This window comes from Lepisma saccharinum, chromosome 17, assembly GCF_977018435.1.
Source record: "Lepisma saccharinum chromosome 17, izLepSacc3.1, whole genome shotgun sequence".
Classification (NCBI taxonomy): Eukaryota; Metazoa; Arthropoda; class Insecta; order Zygentoma; family Lepismatidae; genus Lepisma; species Lepisma saccharinum.
This window is the reverse complement of record NC_139245.1, coordinates 50,665,044-50,688,379: the sequence shown is the minus strand read 5'-3', so window position 1 is coordinate 50,688,379 and position 23,336 is coordinate 50,665,044. Positions and strand designations below refer to the sequence as shown.

At 39.0% G+C, this 23,336-nt stretch overlaps 1 protein-coding gene across 1 annotated transcript in view; it reads left to right on the top strand.

Annotated features, from left to right (window-relative positions):
- Positions 1-256: 256 nt before the first annotated feature.
- LOC146001409 (uncharacterized) overlaps positions 257-23,336 on the top strand; it is a 57,735-nt gene continuing 34,655 nt past the window's right edge. Inside the window, exons 1-3 of the mRNA XM_083138726.1 lie at positions 257-850; positions 2,194-2,235; positions 5,252-5,276. Of these exons, the coding sequence (XP_082994852.1) occupies positions 257-850; positions 2,194-2,235; positions 5,252-5,276 (661 nt within the window). The remainder of the gene's footprint in view (positions 851-2,193; positions 2,236-5,251; positions 5,277-23,336) is intronic.

The following is a 23,336-nucleotide window of genomic DNA, read 5'->3' as shown; positions in this document are numbered from 1 at the left end:
ACAACCGAAAACATCCATTCCATGTAAAAACAGGAACAAAACATGCAACAGTAAAGACAACAAAGACTGCCCAACATACACCCTCATGTGGCAAAGACTAGTGGACAAGACAGACTATGGAGAACACCCCTAAAACAAAACGGAAAAGAAATCCACCAAGTAGGAAAAAAAACGCTAAAAGAGCGGCAGCATACCGACTAAAAAAAGCAATCGATTTAGTAAACTCTTCCACGCTAAACCCAGAAGCTCCCCCTTCATGTACCCATATAGCACATACTTCAATCCCCCAACCCTTCTCGACCTCTCTACTGAACCGTCCAACCTATCGGAGAATATAAAATTCACTACAAACACCCATTCCATCCTCAACGACCCTTTTCCAACACCTTCTGCCCCAATTGAGGTAATAAAACCCGCTCTGACACGAACACCTACATCTGACACATCATCTCACACCCCTCTCACATTCAAGAAAATTGAACTCACTGCAGAAGACACACTTGACTTATATGACACCGATCTCGATACTGACTCGGAACCTCCATCACCCTCGCCAGAACACTCATCCCATCCCTCAGATCCGTACCTAATATATAGAAACTTCGAACACAACTTGAAACTTTCACGCCTAGAAGAGAGAGATATTCTCATTACTGCACTGAGACTACTAGTCAGGAAGAAGCATAGCAAGGGCAAAACTATTACCTTCCCCATACCAGAAGCAGTGGACAGGATAACGTTAAAAACTTACAACCTTCCTACCGACACAGAGGAGCTGCTCCGGCTAACCGAGACAGCTTTCGGACGTCGCGGAGAGTCCCTGGTACTTGACGATGTTTACGCGGACTTTGTAAGGGCACACGGGAGAATGGAGTTCATAGCAACAAACGAATGGTCCCGATGCCACCAATTAGTACGGCACTCATAGATAACGACAAGATACGCGTTGCACAGATCAACACCAGAAGAAGCAAGCTTGCAACACTTGAAACAATCAATTACTGCAAAGAGCAATACATTGACATAATTCTCATGCAAGAACCATACACATCCAAAAACAAAATTCCCTACATACCACTCAACGTTCACACAATTCAGGACCGCAATCAAACCATGGCAGCAATAATTAACCTAAACAGAAATCTAACAATCACCAAAATAGCACAATTTTGTGACACACACATAAATTGCGCTCAAATATCTTCCGAGCATGGTTCTCGGATCCTAATAAATAGTTATTTTCAATTCAGCCATGACATAGACCCATATTTGGAAAAAATCGATCTGATCTGCAATGCATACAAAAACTACAAGATCATAATCACAGCTGACACGAACTCCTCCTCTCCGTGGTGGTACAGCCAAGAAACCGACACCATTGAGGAATTCATTTCTGAGCACAACCTACAAGTCGAAAATCAGCCAGATAATCCCCCCACCTACAGGGGAAGGGCGGGCGCCTCAAGCAACATTGATCTAACACTCACGAATGCAAGGGCCTTGGGCGATGTCCAAAACTGGAAAGTTATAGATCTCGCCACAACAAGCGACCACAACTTAATACTATTCGACTTAATCTACAGGCAACATCAGCTTGAACAGACAAACCAGGAGAACATATTGAACTGGAGAAAAATCGATCATCAAAAATTCCTAGAAAAGCTCATTATCCCTGAACAATTGGACCAACAAAAATCACTCAACACGCTCGCAGAGGAACTCTCTGCAAACATCAGACAAGCAATTGAAAATTCATCACCCAGAAATAACCAAAGGAAAATGAAGAGGAAGCCATGGCCAAAGAAATTAACCAACCTTAAGAAACAAATGCAAAAAGCCAGGAAACTATATCAAAAATCCATCATCGCACAATACAGAAATGCCAACCTCCAGATTTACCGTGCCAAAGAAAAGCAATACGAAACCGAGCTACTAAATTATAAGACACAACAATGGAATATCTTCATCGAAAAACGTCTGGAAATAAATAAATGGGGCACCCCGTATAAAATCGCTACCGGCAAAATAAAAAAACCGCAAACCATTTCCACCTTAATTAATGACGAGAACAACACGAATATGACAAAGGACTTGGAAGAAACCATCAACTTCTTAATGAAGAATCTCATACCAGACGACAAACCTGAAAACGACAGCGATGAAAATAAGGATACAAGAAAAATCTATCACCAGCCATATCCAGAATCACCAATATTACCTTTCACTACCCAGGAAGTAGAAAACGAAACAAGCAGCATGAAAATGAAGAAGTCCCCGGGACCAGACGGAATTCCTGTGGAAAAAATACAAGAAATAACCCCAGTACTTACGCCTTACATTACTCAACTATTTAATGAGTGCCTTGTTCAGAAGATATTCCCAGAAACCTGGAAGGAAGCAAACTTAATAATCATCAAGAAACATCCAAATAAAGATGAAACCAGGGTCAATTCATACAGATCAATATGCCTTCTCAACGTTTTGGGAAAACTCTTCGAGAAACTTATCCTAAAAAGACTCAAAGAATTTCGCCTGCTCAAACCCATATCAGGGATACAATTTGGGTTCACGAAAGGTAAATGCACTGACGATGCATTACGCCTGCTATCGTCTACAACACAAAACACTCCAAACAAGTACATGGTTGGAATTATGGTGGACATCGCCGGGGCATTTGACAACTTGTGGTGGCCCAGCCTTTTTCAAACACTTAAAAATATGAACTGCCCAGGTACACTCTTCCTACTTCTGAAAAGTTATTTCTCTAACAGAGAAGTTAGCATCAAATATCCGGATCTACAAATGAGTAAGATCACGTCAAAAGGTTGTCCTCAGGGTTCCATTCTGGGACCCGAGCTTTGGAATACTAACTTGGAGCCTGCGCTTATGAAACTACAAGACCATCCAGACATAGACCAGATCATAGCTTATGCGGATGACATTATCATGCTCACTTCCGGTAACTCAAGAAGGGAAATCGAAGATAAAGCATCTACTGCAATCAATATGCTATCCAATTGGTGTGATCATGCTAAACTCAAAATAGCTTCGGAAAAGACTCATTATATTATCCTTAAGGGGAAGTTACAAAGAAACCCTCAAATCAAACTCAGAGAAAGAAATTTAAAAAGAGTAAGAGAAGCTAAATACCTTGGTATTACTCTTCAAGAGAAGATGTTTTTTAACAGACACATAGCCCTGGCAACAACCCAGGCCGAAACAACTATAAACAGTCTAGCCACATTGAGTTCAGCAAACTACAACCTTCCACTATCACACATAAAAACATATCTTATTACCATATATAATTCTATTATTTCCTATGGCTCGCCCCTGTGGGCCATGGAAACCAGTAAACAGTACATTAAAAACAGATTGAGATCTTCACAACGCAAAGTGATACTTCGCCTAACGGGTGCATTCAGAACAACCTCAACCCTGGCTCTTCTCATGATTGCGGGCCTACAGCCTATTGAAATCGTTATTAAAACTAGAGCATCAAAGTATTACTTTAGAAATGGACAAGAGGACGAAATCTATAAACTAATTGGAATACGCCCTGCCACGGTACCAGAAATTTACAACCACTTGTTTAGCGTCTGGCAACAGGAATGGACACAAGCTACGCAAGGAAGGAGACTTCACAGCTTCCTTCCAAACATAAAAGAACGACTTTCGATGGACCATTTCCATCCCACGAGAGGTCTCATACATTTCCTAACGGGACACGGTCCCTACGGTCAACACCTAAATAAGCACAACCTCAGACAGACTGATAAATGCCTGAAATGTAAAACCGAGACGGACACACCGGAACATAAAGCCTTCTTTTGCCAGACATCAAACAAACAAAACGAAGATTTAAGACAAAAGCTACCAAACTTCAACACGTACCAGTTAATAAGAAATCCCGAGCACTTTACGTTACTAAACGACTTAACAAACCTGGTGTCGAAAGAGGAACATTCCCTCTTCAAATCCGGCATCACTCATCTCCCCATTCAACCCCTACCTCCGGAATGTAATATACCCCCCAGAAGATCACAAAGAATCCACCTTCGACAAACTCAACAACAGGACATCCCTCCTTAGGACTAAGATCACCAAGAGGATAATGAAGCAGAACCTACCACAGGAACATCAAGAAGGAGACACTAATACAGAAGACAGTGATACGCCAAAACGAAAAAAGGTTACGCCTCCCCGGAGAAAGGCAAAGGATAACACTGCAAGGACTCGACCTAGGAACCAACCGAATTTAACCCAGATTCTTCTTTTTCGTTTCTTTCTTAAATTGTAATCTTACACCCCCTTCTTTATTCTCGTTACTAAACACACTGCAAACTTCTCTCACTGATTCTTGACAATTCTCTATATTTCCACTACCGAACGTACTAATGTACCCGATACTTCCCAGGAAATCCCTCCCTACTTCTTCCCTTCCTGATGATGTCCCGGGTACCAACCGTCGTACCGATGTTCATCCCAGTCCGACCTACTCTTGCTGGTCTCCCGCAAGTCTCCTTGCATCAGGTACCACTCGTTCTTTCATATATCTTCCTACTATTAATACGTACATCTCAAAGCCAATAATACTCTCACAATCTCAAACATAACATACTAGAACATAGACCCTGCTTAACATTCATAGAATCGTGTTAATGTCCATTCCTCATCTCATCCATCAACACTAATGCACACGACACACAATAAAACTTATCCTAAGAAAACATTACCCACCCAATTACACACTTATGTAATTTCGTATCTGTGATCATAAATAATATTAATGTTAAACACTAACACTTATTTACTTCCTACTATTTCTAACCTTTATCTTAATCTTCTTACCTTGTAGAATGATGTGAAACCAACTTTGTTCAGGAAAACCGAACAAATTTGGTTCTTCACACTGGGACATTCTTGCCAATGTCACAGTGAATCTCGTAAAATCTGGCAATGTCGCTGGAATTATCTTGTATCTCTTCGTCGCCTTTTATTTTCAAAGGTATCCATTGTTTTTTTATTTTTTTATTTTTTTGTTTGGTATTTTTATATATTCATGAGAGAATAAATTATTATTTTTCGATAAAGAGAGGAATTATTTTATCATACTTCCCAATTATTTCAGTATAGAGGAAATCGCCTTTTTCTTCCTTGTATGTTGTGTTAGGAATCATATTATTGTGTTATCCTGTACAAATTTCGTCCTCTGTGTACAAATGCCCCCTCCCCCCTTTAGGCAAGACAGGAACAGATATTTGAATGTTCCCTGTGACGGGAATTTTATAAGCCGTTAAATTATTGTTGAATACAAGCAATTGTTTACCAGTATCCTCATCCACTTGATACCAGATACCATTAAAATTATTATTATAACGCCATTAAGCCTTGTTTCCATGATTATGAAAAAATAAATATCCTGATTACGTTTAGTTTATGTTTTTAATAAAATAAGTTACTGCCTTGGTCAGCATATTTATTTTTTCACTATTAAGATGAATAATAATTCCAACTTTTAATTGGCAATGAATCTCCTTAATTATATTCATGTTATCCATTTTCATTGGAATTCTTATTTCTACAGATTGAATATTTTTTTAAATCCGAAGAGATTCATAGGCATTTTTTCATTGGGTTATTTATTATTCAATGTTGCAATCCATACACAGGTGCTCCTTGCTTTTTGAACGAGGACTGCAGATGGCATGGGTTCGATCACGGGTTTAGTCTCGGGAAATTGCGACTTGTATATGGAATCGATAGCAATCGTAATCTGGTCGCAAGAAGACTTACCGCACGTTTTTGCCTTATCCCGTGAAAAAAATATTGCCGGAGTGTGTTTAGACCATGAAACATTACGCCGAGGGCCCCTCGAGGACATAAAAAAAAATACATCGTAGAAGATTACTCTGAGGGCCCTTCTTACTTATGATGAGTTTGAGATTTAAACATAACATAAAAAATAAAAAAAAATACATCGTAGAAGATTACTCGAGGGCTCTCGAGGTTCAAACATAACATAAAAAATTAAAAAGTACATCGTAAAAAATTACTCTGAGGGCCCTTCTTACTTATGATGAAATTCTTACTTATGATTGGTTTGAACCGATATTATTATACTACTGCAGCTGTTTTGTGCTCTTTTCACAGAATGAACCCATCGACGTCGTTGTCGATTTTTCTTTAAAAAAAAAAAGTTCTGAAACGGTCTACACACTTTTTTTCACGAGAAATGAATACAATAATCCACAAGGACATGTCTGGAAATAAAACTAATTTCCTTGATTTTTCTATTTTCGATCATTCTTGGTTGAACGTATATTCCTTATTTTTAATTTTATTTCTCCTACGTCAAATGCATCAAGTCTCATCTCTTGAACTTCATACACCCGTAGTTTATTTTGTGGCCGAATCTGCTGCCACGCACGTGTCAGCAGTAAGAATAAGCGTCAAATTTGCTCCTGCCACGTCATTCGTCTGCTAAAAGGATGTTACAAATCTTAAGAACAGATGAAGACGAGAAAAATGCAAGTACATAATTAGTGGGAATGAATGTACAGGTAATTTAGAACGTTTTTCTTTAGAAAGCATTTAGCTATATTATTTTAATGCTAACGGAACCTAACCTTACTACGAGAGCATTTAGGTTTATTATTAGAAGAATGCTAAGGGACCTAATCTTAAAACATTTATGTGAAAGTAATCGCTACAACTTCACAGTATGTGTTACAGACGTAATTGCATACATAGCATGATGAAATCACCAGTGGCATAGCATGGACATTTCGAGTGGGAATGCCAAGTCCGAAGGAAGGGTCGGCCCTTTCTTGCTTAATAATTTACTTATGGTAGTAGTCGCCACAGGTATTGTTTATTTGCCTGAAGTCAGCTGGGTTTTCAATAAAACATCATCCATGCATGTTTTAGCTAAAAAATGAGATGCCTCACTATACCATATATGTTTTACACTCTGGTGTTTTATACCTTTTTTTTATACCTTTCTACGAGGGACGTTCATTAAAGATTTCCCCTTAACCAGTTCCCATGTTTGGAAATAAACGAAAATTGGTACAGACATTAGTCCTTCTCTACATAGGAACCACCAATGGCCACACACTTTTCCCATCGTTCTATGTATCCGTGGAGACCTTGTTTGTAGAAGTCTGCAGGTTGCTCCAGAAGCCATGGCTTGACCTCAGAAATCAACGTTTCATCGTCGTGGAAATGCGTTCCCTTCAGAAATGACTTCATGGTTGGGAGGAGTGGAAGTCTGATGGTGCGAGGTCTGGAGAGTACGGGGGATAAGGAAGGATTCCATATCTGCAGGACCGTGCTTCTGTCTGGGCAACATGCGAGTTGTGAAGTGGAGCGTTGTCTTGCAGGATGCGGACGCCTGTGGTCAGCATGCCACGCCTCTTGGTTTTGATGGGCTTCCGCAATTTCTGCAGCAGTGAAGTGTAGTACGTCCTGGTAATTGTGGTACTCTTCGCCAAGAAATCCATCACAACTACTCCATGCTGGTCCCAAAAAACCATGAGCATCACTTTGCCCACTGAGGGTTGGACACGGGCCTTCTTTGATGGTGGTGAGTCAGGATGCTTCCATTACTTTGAGTGGACCTTGGTCTCTGGGTCATAGTGATGGACCTACGTTTAACCCTGGGTGATTAGTCTGTCAAAAAATTCCTCCTGGTTTTCCTGGCACATGGTCAAATTAGCCTGGGAGCACGTGACTCATTCCTGCATTTGGAAAGGTGTGAGTAGCCGAGGAACCCATCTGGCAGACACCTTCCGCATGTGCAAATGGTCATGGATGATTTTTTCGACAGAGCCCACACTAATCTTGACATCTTCAGATAGTTGGCGAACAGTTATGCAGCGATCCTCCAAAATGGCGGCATTCACTTGCCCAATGGTGTCATCGTCAATGGATGACTGCGGTCGCCCGGGAATGGGGGCAGTTTCTACTGAAGTCCGACCACACTTGAACTGATGATGCCAGTGCCTCACTACGCCATACGATGGGGCATCCTCTCCATAGGTCACTTTCATCTCATCAAAAGTTCCCTTTGGTGTGCGGCCACCCAAGTAAAGAAACTTGATGACTGCTTGGTATTCCACTGGACCCATCACTACACCTTGTCTCAATTTAGTACTTGTAAGACAAAAACTAAGAGGAGTTCAGAATTGCAAATTCTCTCATGACCTATGCACATATGTATCATTACACATATAAAATTTCAGTATTTTATATTAACTAGAACTGGGTCAGGAGAAATCTTTAATGAACGTCCCTCGTACATGACGCAAGTCATTAAAAAACTTACCTGAATCACCAGCGCCTCTGCACAACAGTAGACGTCATTGTTGTGGAGGATCCAACTACTGATTGATTTGGTTCATTTTACTTCGCTTTTCTACCACTTTTGGTTAATCGCGCATACGAATATGAGTGATGATATTGGACCTCTGCTCCGTACGCTGGCGTACGAGAGAGCATTTGCGCGCTTGCTGAAGAGATCCAAGCTTTCCCACCAGAAAGGCAGCAAGGAATATAGAGTCCTTTAGGCCGAACCTGCTCGGCGTCCGGTCAGGAAAGGCATTGAAGAAAAAATTCTAGAACGAGTGTTGTTAGTGAAGCGTTGCAAGCGGATCGCGAAAAATAGCTATTATAATGCCATGAAGGTCAAACATATATGAAATCAGTTACGTTTTACTTTATATTCAGAGCATTTACGCATTTTTGAAATTTTAAATCTGGGAACGCCGGGCGTACGAGCGTACTATAACGCTACGCCACTAGAAATCACGATAAAACAAAGACCGAGTTTGCTGCCATGCGCAACTATTTTGAGGTTCCAGCAGAACCGGACTTCGGGAAATGATTTCCAGAATTTTCGGGATCCCGTGCAGTCGGGAAATACCGAATTGTCATTTGAAAATGTCGTTATTTCTCGACGTTTTCTGCATTGTAAATTGTTAGTTTTTAATCCAGAAATCACTCAAAGTGAAAATGACGTGTATAATTAGACATTTTCAGAGCTTCGGGAAATTTTGAACATTTCCTGACTCAGTAGGGAAATTGAAAATTTTTCCCGTCCCGTCACCCCTAATAAAAGCCCACGAATTCCTCAAAAATATCATTTTTTTATTCACAGTTCGAATGCAGAATATTAATTGTGCACGGATGGATATGTCACAAGTTTCGTCAACCATAATAGCAAAATATTCCCGACTTTTATTATCTGCTACCACGGAGCGCGAAACAGATCTCCCTAATATATCAATGATCTCGTTCTGAATGTCATGCGAGAGCCATTTGTAGCCCGAACGTCCCATCCACTACCCTAGTTCATGCACATCGTCTTTTGAAACTTTTTTTTAGTAAAAATTTTAACAATACTCATAATTACATTCGTAGTATATACTAGTAATAAATCATGAGTTTTGCTGTCTCTGGTCATAGCCTCCCCAAAGTTGATGGTTTAGCGGTTTCAGTCCCCCAAAGTTGATGGTCTAGAAAATTTTAAATGTGTATTTAAAGTTAAGTTCATGTAGCACAATTCAGAGTAAACTTTACAAGAAAAGCAAAATAATACATTAGATCCTCTTAAGCAAAATTATTTGGAGGGCTCTGCCCCCACATTGTTAATATTGGGGGGCTCGAGCCCCCCAAGCCCCATGGAGTCGGTACCTATGCCTGCAGTAAACGTGTGCGGGATCCCGAAAAGTCGGAACCGGGATCGGGAAAGAAAATTTCCGTCCCGATCCCGACTTCCGGAAATGACTTCCCGACTTTTTGGGATCCCAAGCAGTCTGGAAATTCCGAATGGTCATTTTAAAAAGTCGTCAATTCTAGACGTTCTCTGCATTGTGGTTTTGTACCAGAAATGCAAAAACAAGCACTTAAGATGGAAATTAAGGTAGAATTCGAGATTTCAAGAGCTTTGGGAAATTTCGAACACATCCCGTCCCGACAATTTTCCGAATTTTTCGGGAAATTGAGAATTTTCCCCGTCCCGAATGTCGGGATTTAAAGAATTTCCCGTCCCGACCCAAAAAATTCTGTCCCGCACACCCCTACCCTGCAGAATGGTAAACCTTATCTCCAAAGGGAAATAAACTGTCCTTGTCGCCAATGTACTCATAAAATGAGTATTTTTTTCTTTAACGACTTGAACTATAATTTACTGGGAAAAGGTTGAATTTGTTTTGTTTAAAATATGTTTAAAACATGTTTTTTTTTAAAACTCGTGGTGTTTAAAACTATGTTTAAAACAAAATAAACACGTTTTAAACAAAAAAAAACGTTTGTTTTGTTCTTTTTTTTAAAAAAAATTGCCAACCCTGTATATTACGTGCAAGGTAAATTATAACACTTGGTGTTGGAAATATGATTGTATAAATTTACGAAAATACATGTTACTGGCTATTTACACGACAATATAAATACATAAGAATTAAGAAATGAAAAATTCAAATACTTGCCACAGTACAGTAATAATAGACCGTGTTAAAAATGTAAACATAAACATTGGTGAGGTCTTGCCCGGTCCCCCCGGAACTTCCGGTTTAGGCCAGTCCCCGTTGTTACCAGTGCAGATTCATTGGCATACGAAGTAAGAAATGGGCGCTTGTTTTCATTAGTTGTGCGACGATAGTCAAGAAAGGTATTTATTAAAGTTCTACTATGAAGTAGTGTGCGTCTAGAATCCGTCGGATGATCAACTGCAAAGCAGATTATTAAAATATGACATGTCTTTGTGGCCGCTAGTTGTATAGGATACTACATACAAGTATCTCATGTACACGCACGGCGAACTCAAAATGTACGAAAGTTTAGATATATTCAATTATTTTGTAAATGGAAAAGTGAGGGAAAGATAATTCTATGAAACTAGTGATATTATTATATTATAAAGTATGCTTAAGTGAATCTTTGCCAACAAATCTGCGGAAGTAATGAAATGACACATAACAAATGCTAGTAAATATATGTGCTTTCAACGTCGCCTTTCCGCCTGAGGGATTTAGGGAAAACCTATGACATGGCATACCACTTTCACTTGCATGAATTTACTTCAAGCAACAAGGGAGTTTTCAGACTGAAGCGACAAGCGATATCGGGATTTCGCACAGAAGCATTCGATCTAAAGCAAACCATTCACCAGTCACGCTTGCGCAAGTAACAGGCCGGGGCAACACAATGCACGGTATTGATGAAACTGCCGGAACTGCCTATTCCGAACGACAAGCGACACCTGCAATTTGTCGTGTCTCTTTGATTCGGAAGGTGTTGGTTTCCAAGACACACGTATCGCTGCAGCCTGAAAGCTTCCTTTCGAACCAATTCACCACGAGAAAATGCACGTGTCGCTTGGACAAGGGCTGTTGTTTTCTCAGTACCATGCATCGTGTCGTCTCGCTCTTTTGTAGCTACACGTATGCAAGTTGAATTGTTTCCTTGAGAGTAAAGGGGCTGTTGCTTGTCGCTTTGGTGTGTAATCTCCGTGCCACTTAAAAGTGAATCCTCAGTGATCAATGATTTTTTTTTCGAACCGAAGCGACACGACAAGCTGCACGTGTCGCTCAGATTTCTAATGGTGTGTATTGTGCCGCCTGAGACTTGATTTCCCATGAGCGGTAAATGCTTATTTATAGACGAAATGGGCCTGTGTCGCTTGTCACTTCGGTACGAACCACTGCTGTCGCGTGTCGCTTCGGTTTGAAACCTCACTAAGAGGCGTGCTTTTCACCACAACACAATACGCAGATAAACGATCAACATGTTTGTAACAAAATGCAAGTCGTACAAATCCTTTCCGGGTACCAATCCTTTCTTCGTTCTGCTTGCATCAACAGGTTTCGTCTCTCTACGTCCTCGGAAACCTACGATGTGATACTTGACTCAATAAATTTGTTCCCGATCGAACTATACAACCATATGCTACACAGCTGACACCCTATTTCCTTGTAAAAGAATCTCCACTTTGCCCTTTCATATTATCGTCCATAGCACCGTAAGCGTAACCGGATGTTCGAGGGGGACCAGACGAGTGCGCATGCTCCGCAGTAGCTCCGCCTTTAACACCGTCTATTGAAATAATAATAATATATCTTTATTTGAGCGGGCGATGTTCAGCATAAGCTGTTCTCTCAAAATCGAATGCATTTGGTAAGGCATTAAAGTCCCGTAGGAGAAGGTTCCATGCTTTCTCCTTCTCCTTTTGTGTTGTGCCGTCAGTTCTTTTTTAATATTATTATTTTTTTACACTCCACTACATCCTTGCACATATTGACAAGGTTGATTAGTACATCTCTCAAATTCATAGAAGTTTACAACCCGAATTATTTTCTTCTCCTACATGTTGATACTTTAACACATCACATTACTCTATGGGGTTCTTGATTGCCATTTTTTTTAGGCAACCAATCAGGTATAGCATTACAAATTAATCTCGGATCAGTTGAACGGGTGCAATGCAAATATTTAAACCAAGTTCATTTAGAGTGGATTACAATTGATCTCGTTCAACTGAACTTCGAAATAATCGGCATTGGTGCACGCGGCCATACTGTCCTCAGAAAGCGTTTACTCGGTCGAGTCGCTGTCCTCCGTGGCTCCGTGGACAGCCACTCGACTATTCTGACTACTGGAGCGAGTACTGGCTCCAGTGCTCTCCCCGGTTGTTTACACGGGGAAAGTAGCTCGCTTTACTCTACTCGCTCCAGCTACTCTCCCGTCTACTCGACCAATGTAAACCAGGCTTAACATCGCTGACGTCACGAAGACCACATCACGCGTCATTTCCCACGTCTCACCCCCGTGGGTGTGTGCCAAACAAAAAAGACTATCCGTGTGTCACAAAAGTACAGTGCCTTGAATAATGAAGCGCGGAAAACGGACGGTTTTGGCCTCTCTGGCAGGTTCCACTCAGAAAGGATACCGCTAGAGGCGCTGATGTTGACCCCGGTGCTTGGTATTCGTCTGCTCATAATGGAAGTAAATGGAGTTTTCGATGCAACGTCAGATTCTTTTACATGAAGCATTTCTATGAATGTGATAATTGCTATGATATTTGGTACAGTGGTCGCGAAGATATTAACGAACATTCTAGACAGTCGAAAAAGTCCTGTTATCGTCATACTTTCGTTAATAATACGGGAGAAAAAATACGCGTGGAATGTTCTTGGCAACTAACTTTTTGTGTATGAATTAGGTTTATTATTATTATCATAATCATTTCTTTTAAAGATATACACACTGAAGCATTTGCATTTTTGATATTTACTGTCTCTGTTCTTCCGCTTTAAACTAATCACGGCGATGATGATAATGATGATTGCATGAAACGACAAGGGGAACCCCACAAAACTTTCTTAGTTCCATCGACATGAGTGTAAGGCAACTTTCAAACCAATGGGACAAGCGACACGGTATATTCACACTGTCACACTAGTGACACACACTTCCAGACTGTAAAATAGCATTCATTGCACATGAGGGTCCAAACAGCAAACGACACGTTCATATGACGTATTCGCGTGCTACTTGTTACTTCGGTCGGAAAGCTCCTTAAAGGAAGGTTTCTCAGACCGAAGCGACGTGCTATAGGAGGAGTTCCCAAGTAAGTGACAAGCGACATGGTGCCTTCAGTCTATTAGCGTTCGCTACTAATTGTGCGAACAACAGATAGGCGACACGATAAGCCACACTTGTCGCTTTGTCGCTTGTGTGTCGCTCAAACTGGGACATTTCCTCAATAGCTTGCAACATGTTGCCGTGGTTTGTTGTTCGCACGTGCGCGATTCAATGAGTGTCTTGCTTTAGGGAGATTGCGCAACAAAGCGGCACGTGACACTTATCGCTTGAGGATTTCACCAACCGAACGCTGGTCTGGGATTCCCGTCATGCCGCTACGATGTGAAATGTTGCTCTTGATTGTCTCGTTTCCAAGCAACGTGTGTCGCTTCGGTATGAAAGTTGTCTTGAACCGAAGGACCCGTGTCGCTTTGGTGTGAAATCCTCGTATCGTTTGTCGCTTTGGTGTAAAATCTCCTTGAGGAAACGGTGCAGTCAGAGCTTGTGTCCGTACGGTTCGAAAGGCTGCATTGATTACGGACTGCTCGCTTCCAAGCGACACTTGTGGTTTGTCGCCTCGGTATGAAATATCTCTCAGGATACTATTTATATTCTAATAACATAGAAAAATGAAACTCTAGTACACAATCCATCACTTTGCGATGTTTCTTCTTGTGTTATGCATGCTATTTATTTATTACTTTTATTTTACTTATCTTTCCAAATTAATGCCGTTTCGTGACTGCAAATCACTCCACAGATAAAACTGTTTCCATCAATTCACGTACCGCATTTCAAGACAAACAAATCTACACAATATATTCCAAAAACTAACTACGTACCACATTAGCATTAGTACTGATCGCACTGCCATCTATGTTTGTCATGCGACTGGGGAACTAGTTTCTTGGGTCGTTTTCCACACTACGTTATTCCAAGGCGCTGTAACAAAAGAAACGAGGAATATATTTGTTTTGCGACTTGGTTCAGGTACAGCGCTGTAGTTCAAGTAACTTGAAAAGAAATGTACGCACAGCTTACGTACGTGTAAAAAAGGGTTTTATTGAAACCAACTTCAATAAATTGAGGAAAATTGTTAAAACAGTAAAGTAAGTCAAGTTTAATTATTGCACCTATAGAGAAGAAGGACTACAAAGAGAGATTCGAAGAAAAATACTGAACTGTCCGTCACAAATTGTAAGTAATCTTAACAAATATTCCAGAACACAGTAATGATAATAATTTAAAATTGTTACCGAAACTACTTACCGTAATAAATTCCTGTAGCATTGTCTAACATCGGGAAGGTGTTTTGTGTGATGTGGGGATGTTTCAAAGCGGAAATTCATGTTGTTGAAAATGAAGGTAAAAATTTGCTATGTTGCGAACACCTATAATTTCTTTGTTTCGTCAATTTTTGACATTCGTACTTACCTATCTGCTTCGCGGAACATTCCTTAAGGTGCATTGACGTTTTTTTTATCAAAGTAATTGCAATTCTTCACTATTTTCGTTTGAATTCGGAGTCGAAAGTTCCCACCGATTCCGGGCTCCTAAGAAAGAAGTACTCGTAATGTGAAAAATTGCAATTACTTTGATCAAAAAAAGTCAATACAGCTTAAGGAATGTTCCGCGAAGCAGATAGGGGTACTATTATCGTATGAGGGAAACACCTACGAATCATATATTTCGGACTGCTTTACATTGCTAACATGTTATTTTTGAATGCGGACCATTTCTTAAGGTGAGATAATGCATTTCTAACTAATATAATGTCTATTTCTTCTATTTACGAGTACTTACTGTTTCTTGTTGTTTCAAATCTGTAACGCCCTATGGGGTATAATTTAACAATACAGGGAATTTCTCCTATTTGTTTGAAATTTCGGATACCTAATTTGGGTCTCCTAATCACGAATCTGCACTTAAAATTTGGCACTCTCGTGCAGAAAGCAATTGGCGGGAGCAGAAACAGCGTGTCGGACAGAGATTTTCGCAGAAAACAACACGCATTCACCTTAAAATGGATCAAATCTACATTCAGGAACTTCCACAACGCTAAAGAAAATGATTTCCGTAAGTACTTTCTCCTCTAAATTTGAAGGAATCCGTTTCCCTCATACGATAATGTTACCTTAATTTACAATACCGGAAATACCTTCAATTTGTTTGGAATTCAGCATACTCACTAATTTAGGTCTCGTAATCATGAATTTGCAGTTAAAATTTGGCGGCCACGTCTACAAATTGCAAAATAATGGGCAGAAATTACCTCTCTACCATGTTTGATGATATGAACAAGTAGCATGCGAAGATTGCTCAAGTGTTGTGCAATAAGTGAGACCCGTTGATTTGTATGTGGGAAAATGGCATCTTGCGTAAAGAAGGAAAAAATGTTTGGCCCACGAACTATTCACAGTAAGGTTAGGTTAGGTTAGGCAAGCATAGACGTCGGTGATGTTAGCACCGAATTGAAATGAGAAGTAAGCGACATGAACGCAGCTGAACCAACAACAATAGCTGGTAGCGTGGGGTTGCCAGGAGTGTAAAAAAAGGCATCCAATGCTGGACATGAGGGAATTTTCAAATTTCCCCCTTATACTCGGTACGTATAATTCCATTGAAAATGCCCTAGAACCTAGAAACCGATTCGAAGAAATATTTGGAGCATACAGGGTGATTGACGAAGGAACGTTCTTTGACTTTATAGTAAAAGCAAATACTTGCGGGCCACAGGTTGAGTACCGCGGGACATAAGTTTTTTCATTATTCTCTCGTATAAGTTATTTTGTGACATTTCAATTCAGTGCAAGTTCCCTAGAGGCAAGAATATCGTTCGAAGAAATATTTTGACTATACAGGGTGATAAACAAAGGATGTGCTTACGACACCCTAGATTATCAGATCTTCGCGGGGCACAGTTTGGACCTGAGGGAATTTTCAAATTTCCCCCTTATACTCGGTACGTACGATTCCATTGAAAATGAAGCATACAGGGTGATTGGCGAAGGACCTGCTTTGATTTCATTGGGAAACCAAATCCTCGTGGGCCACAGGTTGGGTACCGCGGGACATTAAGTTTTTCATTATTCCCTCGTATACGTTATTTGTGACATTTCAATTCGGTGCGAGTACTCTAGATGTTTTTTTTTTTTTACAATTTACTCATTACAATTGCATTTGAATCCGTACGTGCATACATTTTCGTAATATCAGTGACTTTCGTGTATTCCCCCCCCCCTCCCAATAAAAAAAATAAATTCATAAACTTCTATTCGCATAATTTTCCGGCTGTCTTGCATTGGTTGGCTTTTTTTTACACTCCTGGCAACCATGCGCTACCATCTATTTCCGTTGCTTCAGCTGCGGTGCTAACATCACCAACGTCAAGCATAGTTAAAATTCAGGGTCATCATGAACATAGTTTTTAAACGTTAATCATTGCAAAAAATATTTGTATCCTTCATAGATCAAGGGTGTTTACTCCGTTCATGGACTCGCTTATTTCAGCTTATTTGCTAATTTGTAGACGTGACCGCCAAATTTTAACTGCAGATTCATGATTATGAGGCCAAAATTCGTGAGTATGTCGAATTTCAAACAAATTGGAGATATTTCCGGTATTGTAAATTTGCTTCTTTCATCGTTGTACACAGGTCTTTGAAATAAGTTACGTTAAAAGGAAAAACACAATTTAAATATTACCTTACGCAAGCATACACCCTTCCCATAGACAAGGTATTCTCCTTTGATAAGGGACAGTAGGGCCGTGGACGCACTATACCCCCTCAAGGATTGTGTTGAATTTAATTTTATTATACAGATTTCGATGTTTTACATAATATAAAATAACGGAGAAATTTGAACCAAAAGTATGGTGTACGTAAGTACAAACCTGCAATTTCGGAGTACTTTCGCCGCTTTTTGGTATTAAAAACTGTATGTATACTAAAATAGCGATAGATAACGTCGGTCGAAAATGGCTATCAGTACCCAACCTAGCAATCCTAACCTAACCACGTAAAATTATAGCTGCTGTTGTGAAATGTCATTTTGGGTGATATATTCACTTGTGCGAAGCCTTCAGGCTGTTCTGCTTCACAGTAAAGTAACACGCTAAGGTTACAGCTGTACTTTACTTCACAATAACACATTTCCGCAAGCTAAAATCAACTCAAAATGTTCATAAATAGAGCCCGGAAGTTTGGCAAAATGCCTCTTTTTATCTACTGCATATATTGATAAAAAATTTCCGTATATAAGTTTTTTATGTTGTTTCGAATGTTTTAGAAGCCTTTTCATTTTGCCTATTTGGGACCCCACTGCCTATTTTTAATTATAATGCCTTTTTTTGCCTTTTTCAATGACATTTGACCATTTTTTTAAAAAAATATGTTGGCATTTATTTTTCTTCCGTTTATTATGTGAAAAATTTTCGCTTTATTTAAGTAATATTGAACTCACGAATGGTTCAACATTGCTGAAGGAGAAAAGTGTGAGAAAAAAGTATTTCATGCTCAGTTAGGATATTGCCTTTCGGTTAACATTTCCTTGTGCATGATTGACTGCTGAAATGGAGAGGTTGATTTCGAACACAAAAAGATATTTCTGAAACCTCCCTCTGAAACCCGAAAATTTCAGGAAGTTGCGCCTGAGCTTAGTTTACCTCCGCAACCAGTCTTGACAAGATGGGGAACCTGGATATCAGCAGCTATATATTATGCTAACAACCTTGAAAAAATCAGTGAGGTGATCGATGCTCTTTCAGAAAATGAAGCGACTTCAATTCGTGAAGTGAAAAACTCCTGTGCCTTTCAGAACTGAATAATGAACTGTCGTTTATTTTTGCACATTATTGTGCATTGCCAGAGACAATTACAAAGCTAGAAAAAAGAGGTGAGACTCTTGTAGCATCCATGAAAATCTTCAAGGAATCTATGCAGCAGATGATGGAAGTGCCAGGAGAAAAGGGGTCAGCTGTTGCGAAAAAGTGCAAACGTGTAGTGAGTGCAAATAAGGACTTGAAACAATTGAAAACAATTTGTGATATTCTAAAAGGTGAAAATGCTGTTACCGAAATGAGTCCAGCTACATTAGCTTGTTTTATGTATGCTCCAATAACTTCTGTCGAAGTAGAAAGATCATTTTCTATTATGAAAAACATTCTCTCTGACAGACGACTATCAATGAATGTTGAGAACTTAAAAAAACAGCTTGTAGTTATGTGTAATCAAGACGGAGAAAATTGAAATGCTCTTCCCAATGTAGATTTTAACATTTTGCCAGAGATTATAGATAAAAGTAAGTGACTTCCAAATGTGCCTTTCTTCGCTTTATTTTGCTTTTTTTTTTCATTTTTAGTGCCTATTTTCCACATTATAAATGCCTTTTTGACTGCCTATTTTAACTAAAATAAATGCCTGAACTTCCGGGCTCTATTCGTAAACAACAATATCTTCATGAACCATGCTAGATATTTAACTTTGTTTAGTGGGTACAGAGGGTCAAGGATACCGTGACAGTAAGTATCATAGACTAGTGGGGATTAATATAGAAGTAGGTAAATCGGAACCTTAGTAGAATGTATTTAGGGACTTTATTTTAATGCTAAGGGAACCAAACCTGACCTCCCTAACCTAACTCCACAGTATGTGTTGACAGACATAAATGGAAATCAAACCATGTAAAAATTGCATTCGAACAATAATTTATTGGCAATAAAACAAAAGGAACGTGGGCCGGTTCGATTTCTATTCATATCTGATAACATACTTTGTAGTTTTAGTGATTAATTACTGCATGATTGCTTTAGAATATTTTTTCCTTCTATTCACTACTATATGATTCGTTTGTTGCTATTTTTGTTCTGGACTGTTGCTGCCATGCAGAGCAAAGGGATTTCATAGGTTAGGTGGATCAGGTATAGCACCTTTGGAATCAAACAATGTTCCTCTATGCTCTGTTTAGTTACGTTAAGCATGTCAGATTTAGGCTCTTAGCTTAGCATTCAAATAATGTCCCAAATGCTTTCATAGTTGGGTTAGGTTGATCAGGTTTAGCATTCAAATAATGTATCTAAATGCTTTAGTGGTCAGGTTAGTTGGGCAAGGTTTAAGGGCTCTTTAGCATTACAATAATTTCCCTACTTGCTTTTTGAACATTCATCATGTTGGTGATGTTTTCAAGCATGGCATCCCTTCAAGTGTCATGTGAACAGATAGCCGAGCAAACATGGCAGTAGTTCTGTGGAAAGCCTTGTTGATGTAAAATGGATTGTTTGTGTAAGAAACCTTTTACATCTTTTCACTGACAAATATTACTTTTCAGAACTGCGTACAGTGGTAATTACTTTCAGGACTCTTCAAATGTACTTTCAAAATCATTTGCACTATTCTGTGATACTTTCTCTTTTTAATGCCTTGGCAATGGAAAGCACGGATACTTGTGTAATAAAATCTTTACATACTTTTTATGTGTAAATTGTACTTTTCGGAAATCGAAAGAGTGGTAATTTCTTTCAGCAAAGTTCAAATCATTTCAACAGTTCTGCAATACTTCAATCTTCACCCCTGGATCTTTGAAAAGAAATTTAAAAAACATTACAGATTCGGAACCATTACCAAAAATAGAAAGCAAGGAGATAATAAGACAAATTAAACTAACCAGTCGAAGCTACTCACGTTAACATTTTTTTATTTTTGTTACACACAAGCCTATACTACAAATATTTCTTGGCTACATAGCTAAATGAGCATATTAAGAAGCATAATGAATACCTACTGCATAGGCAGACGTAGATTTTTTTTCTGGTTATGCATCATGTAGGTACTGTTTAACCATGCATATATATTGTGTGTTCATGATTGATTTAGTGTTTTAAGTCTGCTTTATGCATGGAAAGGCTAATTGTACTTTATGCATAGAAAGGCTAATTGGGACTGGACCTAAAGTTTAAAGTGGAATCCGAACCACTATATGCCTCCACCAAGTATCAAACTCAGGACCCCATGATTACAAGGCGAGGACGTAACACTATGCCATCGAGGAGACCTGGATTTCCCTTTAAACTGTAGGTCCAGTTGGGCCATTCAATGTCAAATCAACAAATGGAGAATGATCTGGAATGCCAAAAAAAGTCTGCAAATGTAGAACATGAATACTTCACAAACAACTAAATGGAGCACAGGCCTGCCACAGAAATTTCGCTTTAAATCGATTATTTGTTCTTGTTTTCATGCTGCAAAATGGACGTTCATGAAAATTGAACTTTTATACTGTATTTTTCCTTGCTTTTGAGGCTTGTTGTAACAATATTTTTTTTCACCATAGACTATAATTGTGCCAGGCAGTTTCATAACTTCTCACTAATGCACAGAGAAAGATCCCACATGTGAATTAAAATAAAATATAAAATGTTGTTTTTATTTTTGACTTCAAAAGTTACCTTGATCTAACGAAGATTTTTCAACTGTTTCTTGCAACAAATTCTAAAGCAAGGGCTACTTTAAAGTATTGACCTAGCATCAATTCTTTGAACCCTAGGTGTTTATTTTTTCCTTAGGATTTACAATCTTATACATTTCTATGAATTTAGGGGTCAAATTATGAGATCCAAATTTTTTCAGAATTTTCGATCAATGTGCAATGGATTGAACATTAACACCTCAGAAATTTATAATTTTCAAATTATAATGCATTGGTGGTATCAGTAAAGTTAACAAAAAAACTGTAAAAGTTCAGAATTATGGGGCCTTTAGTTTCTGAGCTTTTGACTTACAAAAAAATATAAATTTAACGTGTTGAAATCCCTATACTGCTAGAGATAAAAAATATTGGCCTAGACATCTCAGATTTCTGTAATTTTCTTCTGTTCTTAATAAGCTTTAATTTGAAATACAGGGTAGGGTTTAAAAATCCTGATTATTTTTAAAATGATGCAAAGGAATAATTAGAAAGAGTTAATCTTTATTCATGTGCTAGCCTTACAGCCATATGTATTCCATTATTATTGAAAAAAAATAACAAATATGATTTACACCAACATTAAGTGCGGAAAATAACATCTTGCAAATGGTGTCCATTTCAACAATGAAAGCACAAATCCATCATGATGATTGAAATTGCAGCTAGTGAGGAGTGGAATCCCCAACCCCTCCTTCCAGAATCTACCATGTGACGTGAAGAAAAAACAAAACAACAAAATTATGTTTTTCTTCCCCAGAAAAGATAAATTTTAGCGACCCGACTCAGCCGTGTGTAGACCAAAATTGCAACATATGTTATTTTCCGCAATTAATGTTGGTGTAATTTTTTTTTTCAAAAATAATGTGGCTGTAAGGCTAGCACATGAATAAAGACAAACTTTTTTTATTGACTGTGTTGTATCATTTTTTAAATCATCTTGTTTTTCTGTGCCACCCTGTATAACATGTCCATATAAATCTCAAAAGCATCTCTTTTAATTTGTTTGAAATAGAAATATGTTTGAATGACATCAATTGATGATTTGGTTGCAAAATTCATAATGGAATGCCAATGGTTTCAAATGGAAAATAATTTTTATGTATTATTTATGAATTTGACAAAATGTTTTGACTTACATCTAGGAAGAACTCTCGTAGCATCTCCATTGCAAAAGAATTTTGCCCGTTACAACATTGTCTCAATTTAAGTGTTGCAGGTTGCACCATCTTGATGGAACCAAGTATAACATTGCCACAAAATTATGCATAATGTCTGTGTACACAGCTGAATTAACAGGAAAAAAAAAGGTACCACAATTTGCTGCATAGAAATTGAACACCACACTGCAACTTTTTGGGAGTACACATATTTTGACTGTTAACATACCCATCCAAATGAAGCAAGGCATCATCACTGATGAAAGTATTGTTAAGCTGGTTAATCACATTGTTGTTCTTGTTTCTCTTGAACCATCGACAGTAGTCAACACACTTTGAAAAATCCGAAGGTTGTAGCTCTTTCACTACACAAACCCTGTATGCTCATAACTTCAGATGCTTGGTAGTCCTATCACAGAAAGAAAAAGATGTTCCTACCTGCTGTGTCAACCGCCGAAGTGACTTCAAGGAGACCGCTGGAGCCTAAGCTGAACTTCCTCCATCAAAGCTGGCATCGTGATGCACAGTTGGCCACTTCTAGGCTTACCTTGAAAACTATAGCTGCGACGGCTTAGCGGGGCCGCCTTTATGGCAGTGACCCTCCTCTGTTGCTGCATTTACCTACAAAGGAACTCGTGGTCAAACACCCAATTAGGCCTACTGCTTGAGCAAGAAGTGGCAACCTTAAAATTCAACCTCCCCAAAGCAGCCAGCAGGGAAACCATATTTTGTCAAAATAACCCTTGTGCGCTGTGAATGGACACCTGTTGGTATGGCAGCAGGAGAATACCTGCATTGCAAAACCACTTCAATAGATGAAAAACTTTTGTTTTCCCTGGTACAGGAGTATCAGGGAACCTCTGATGGAAGATCTGGATGGAACGTTCGTAAGACTCATGGTGCACAGGATTTTCCTTCTTACCAACTCTTCCGTGCACCCTCCGTCACATCCAGGTGCAACACATTTCCAAGGTCATCACAAGCAACAATACTCGGAATATTTTCTAGTTTTACGTCAATGATTTTTTGAAATGAGTGTTTGGAGACTTTTGAATCACATTGTATTCATCAATATCGTAACTTTGGATTGCAAATGATAAGAAAATGCATAATATTTACCATTCATCCAAA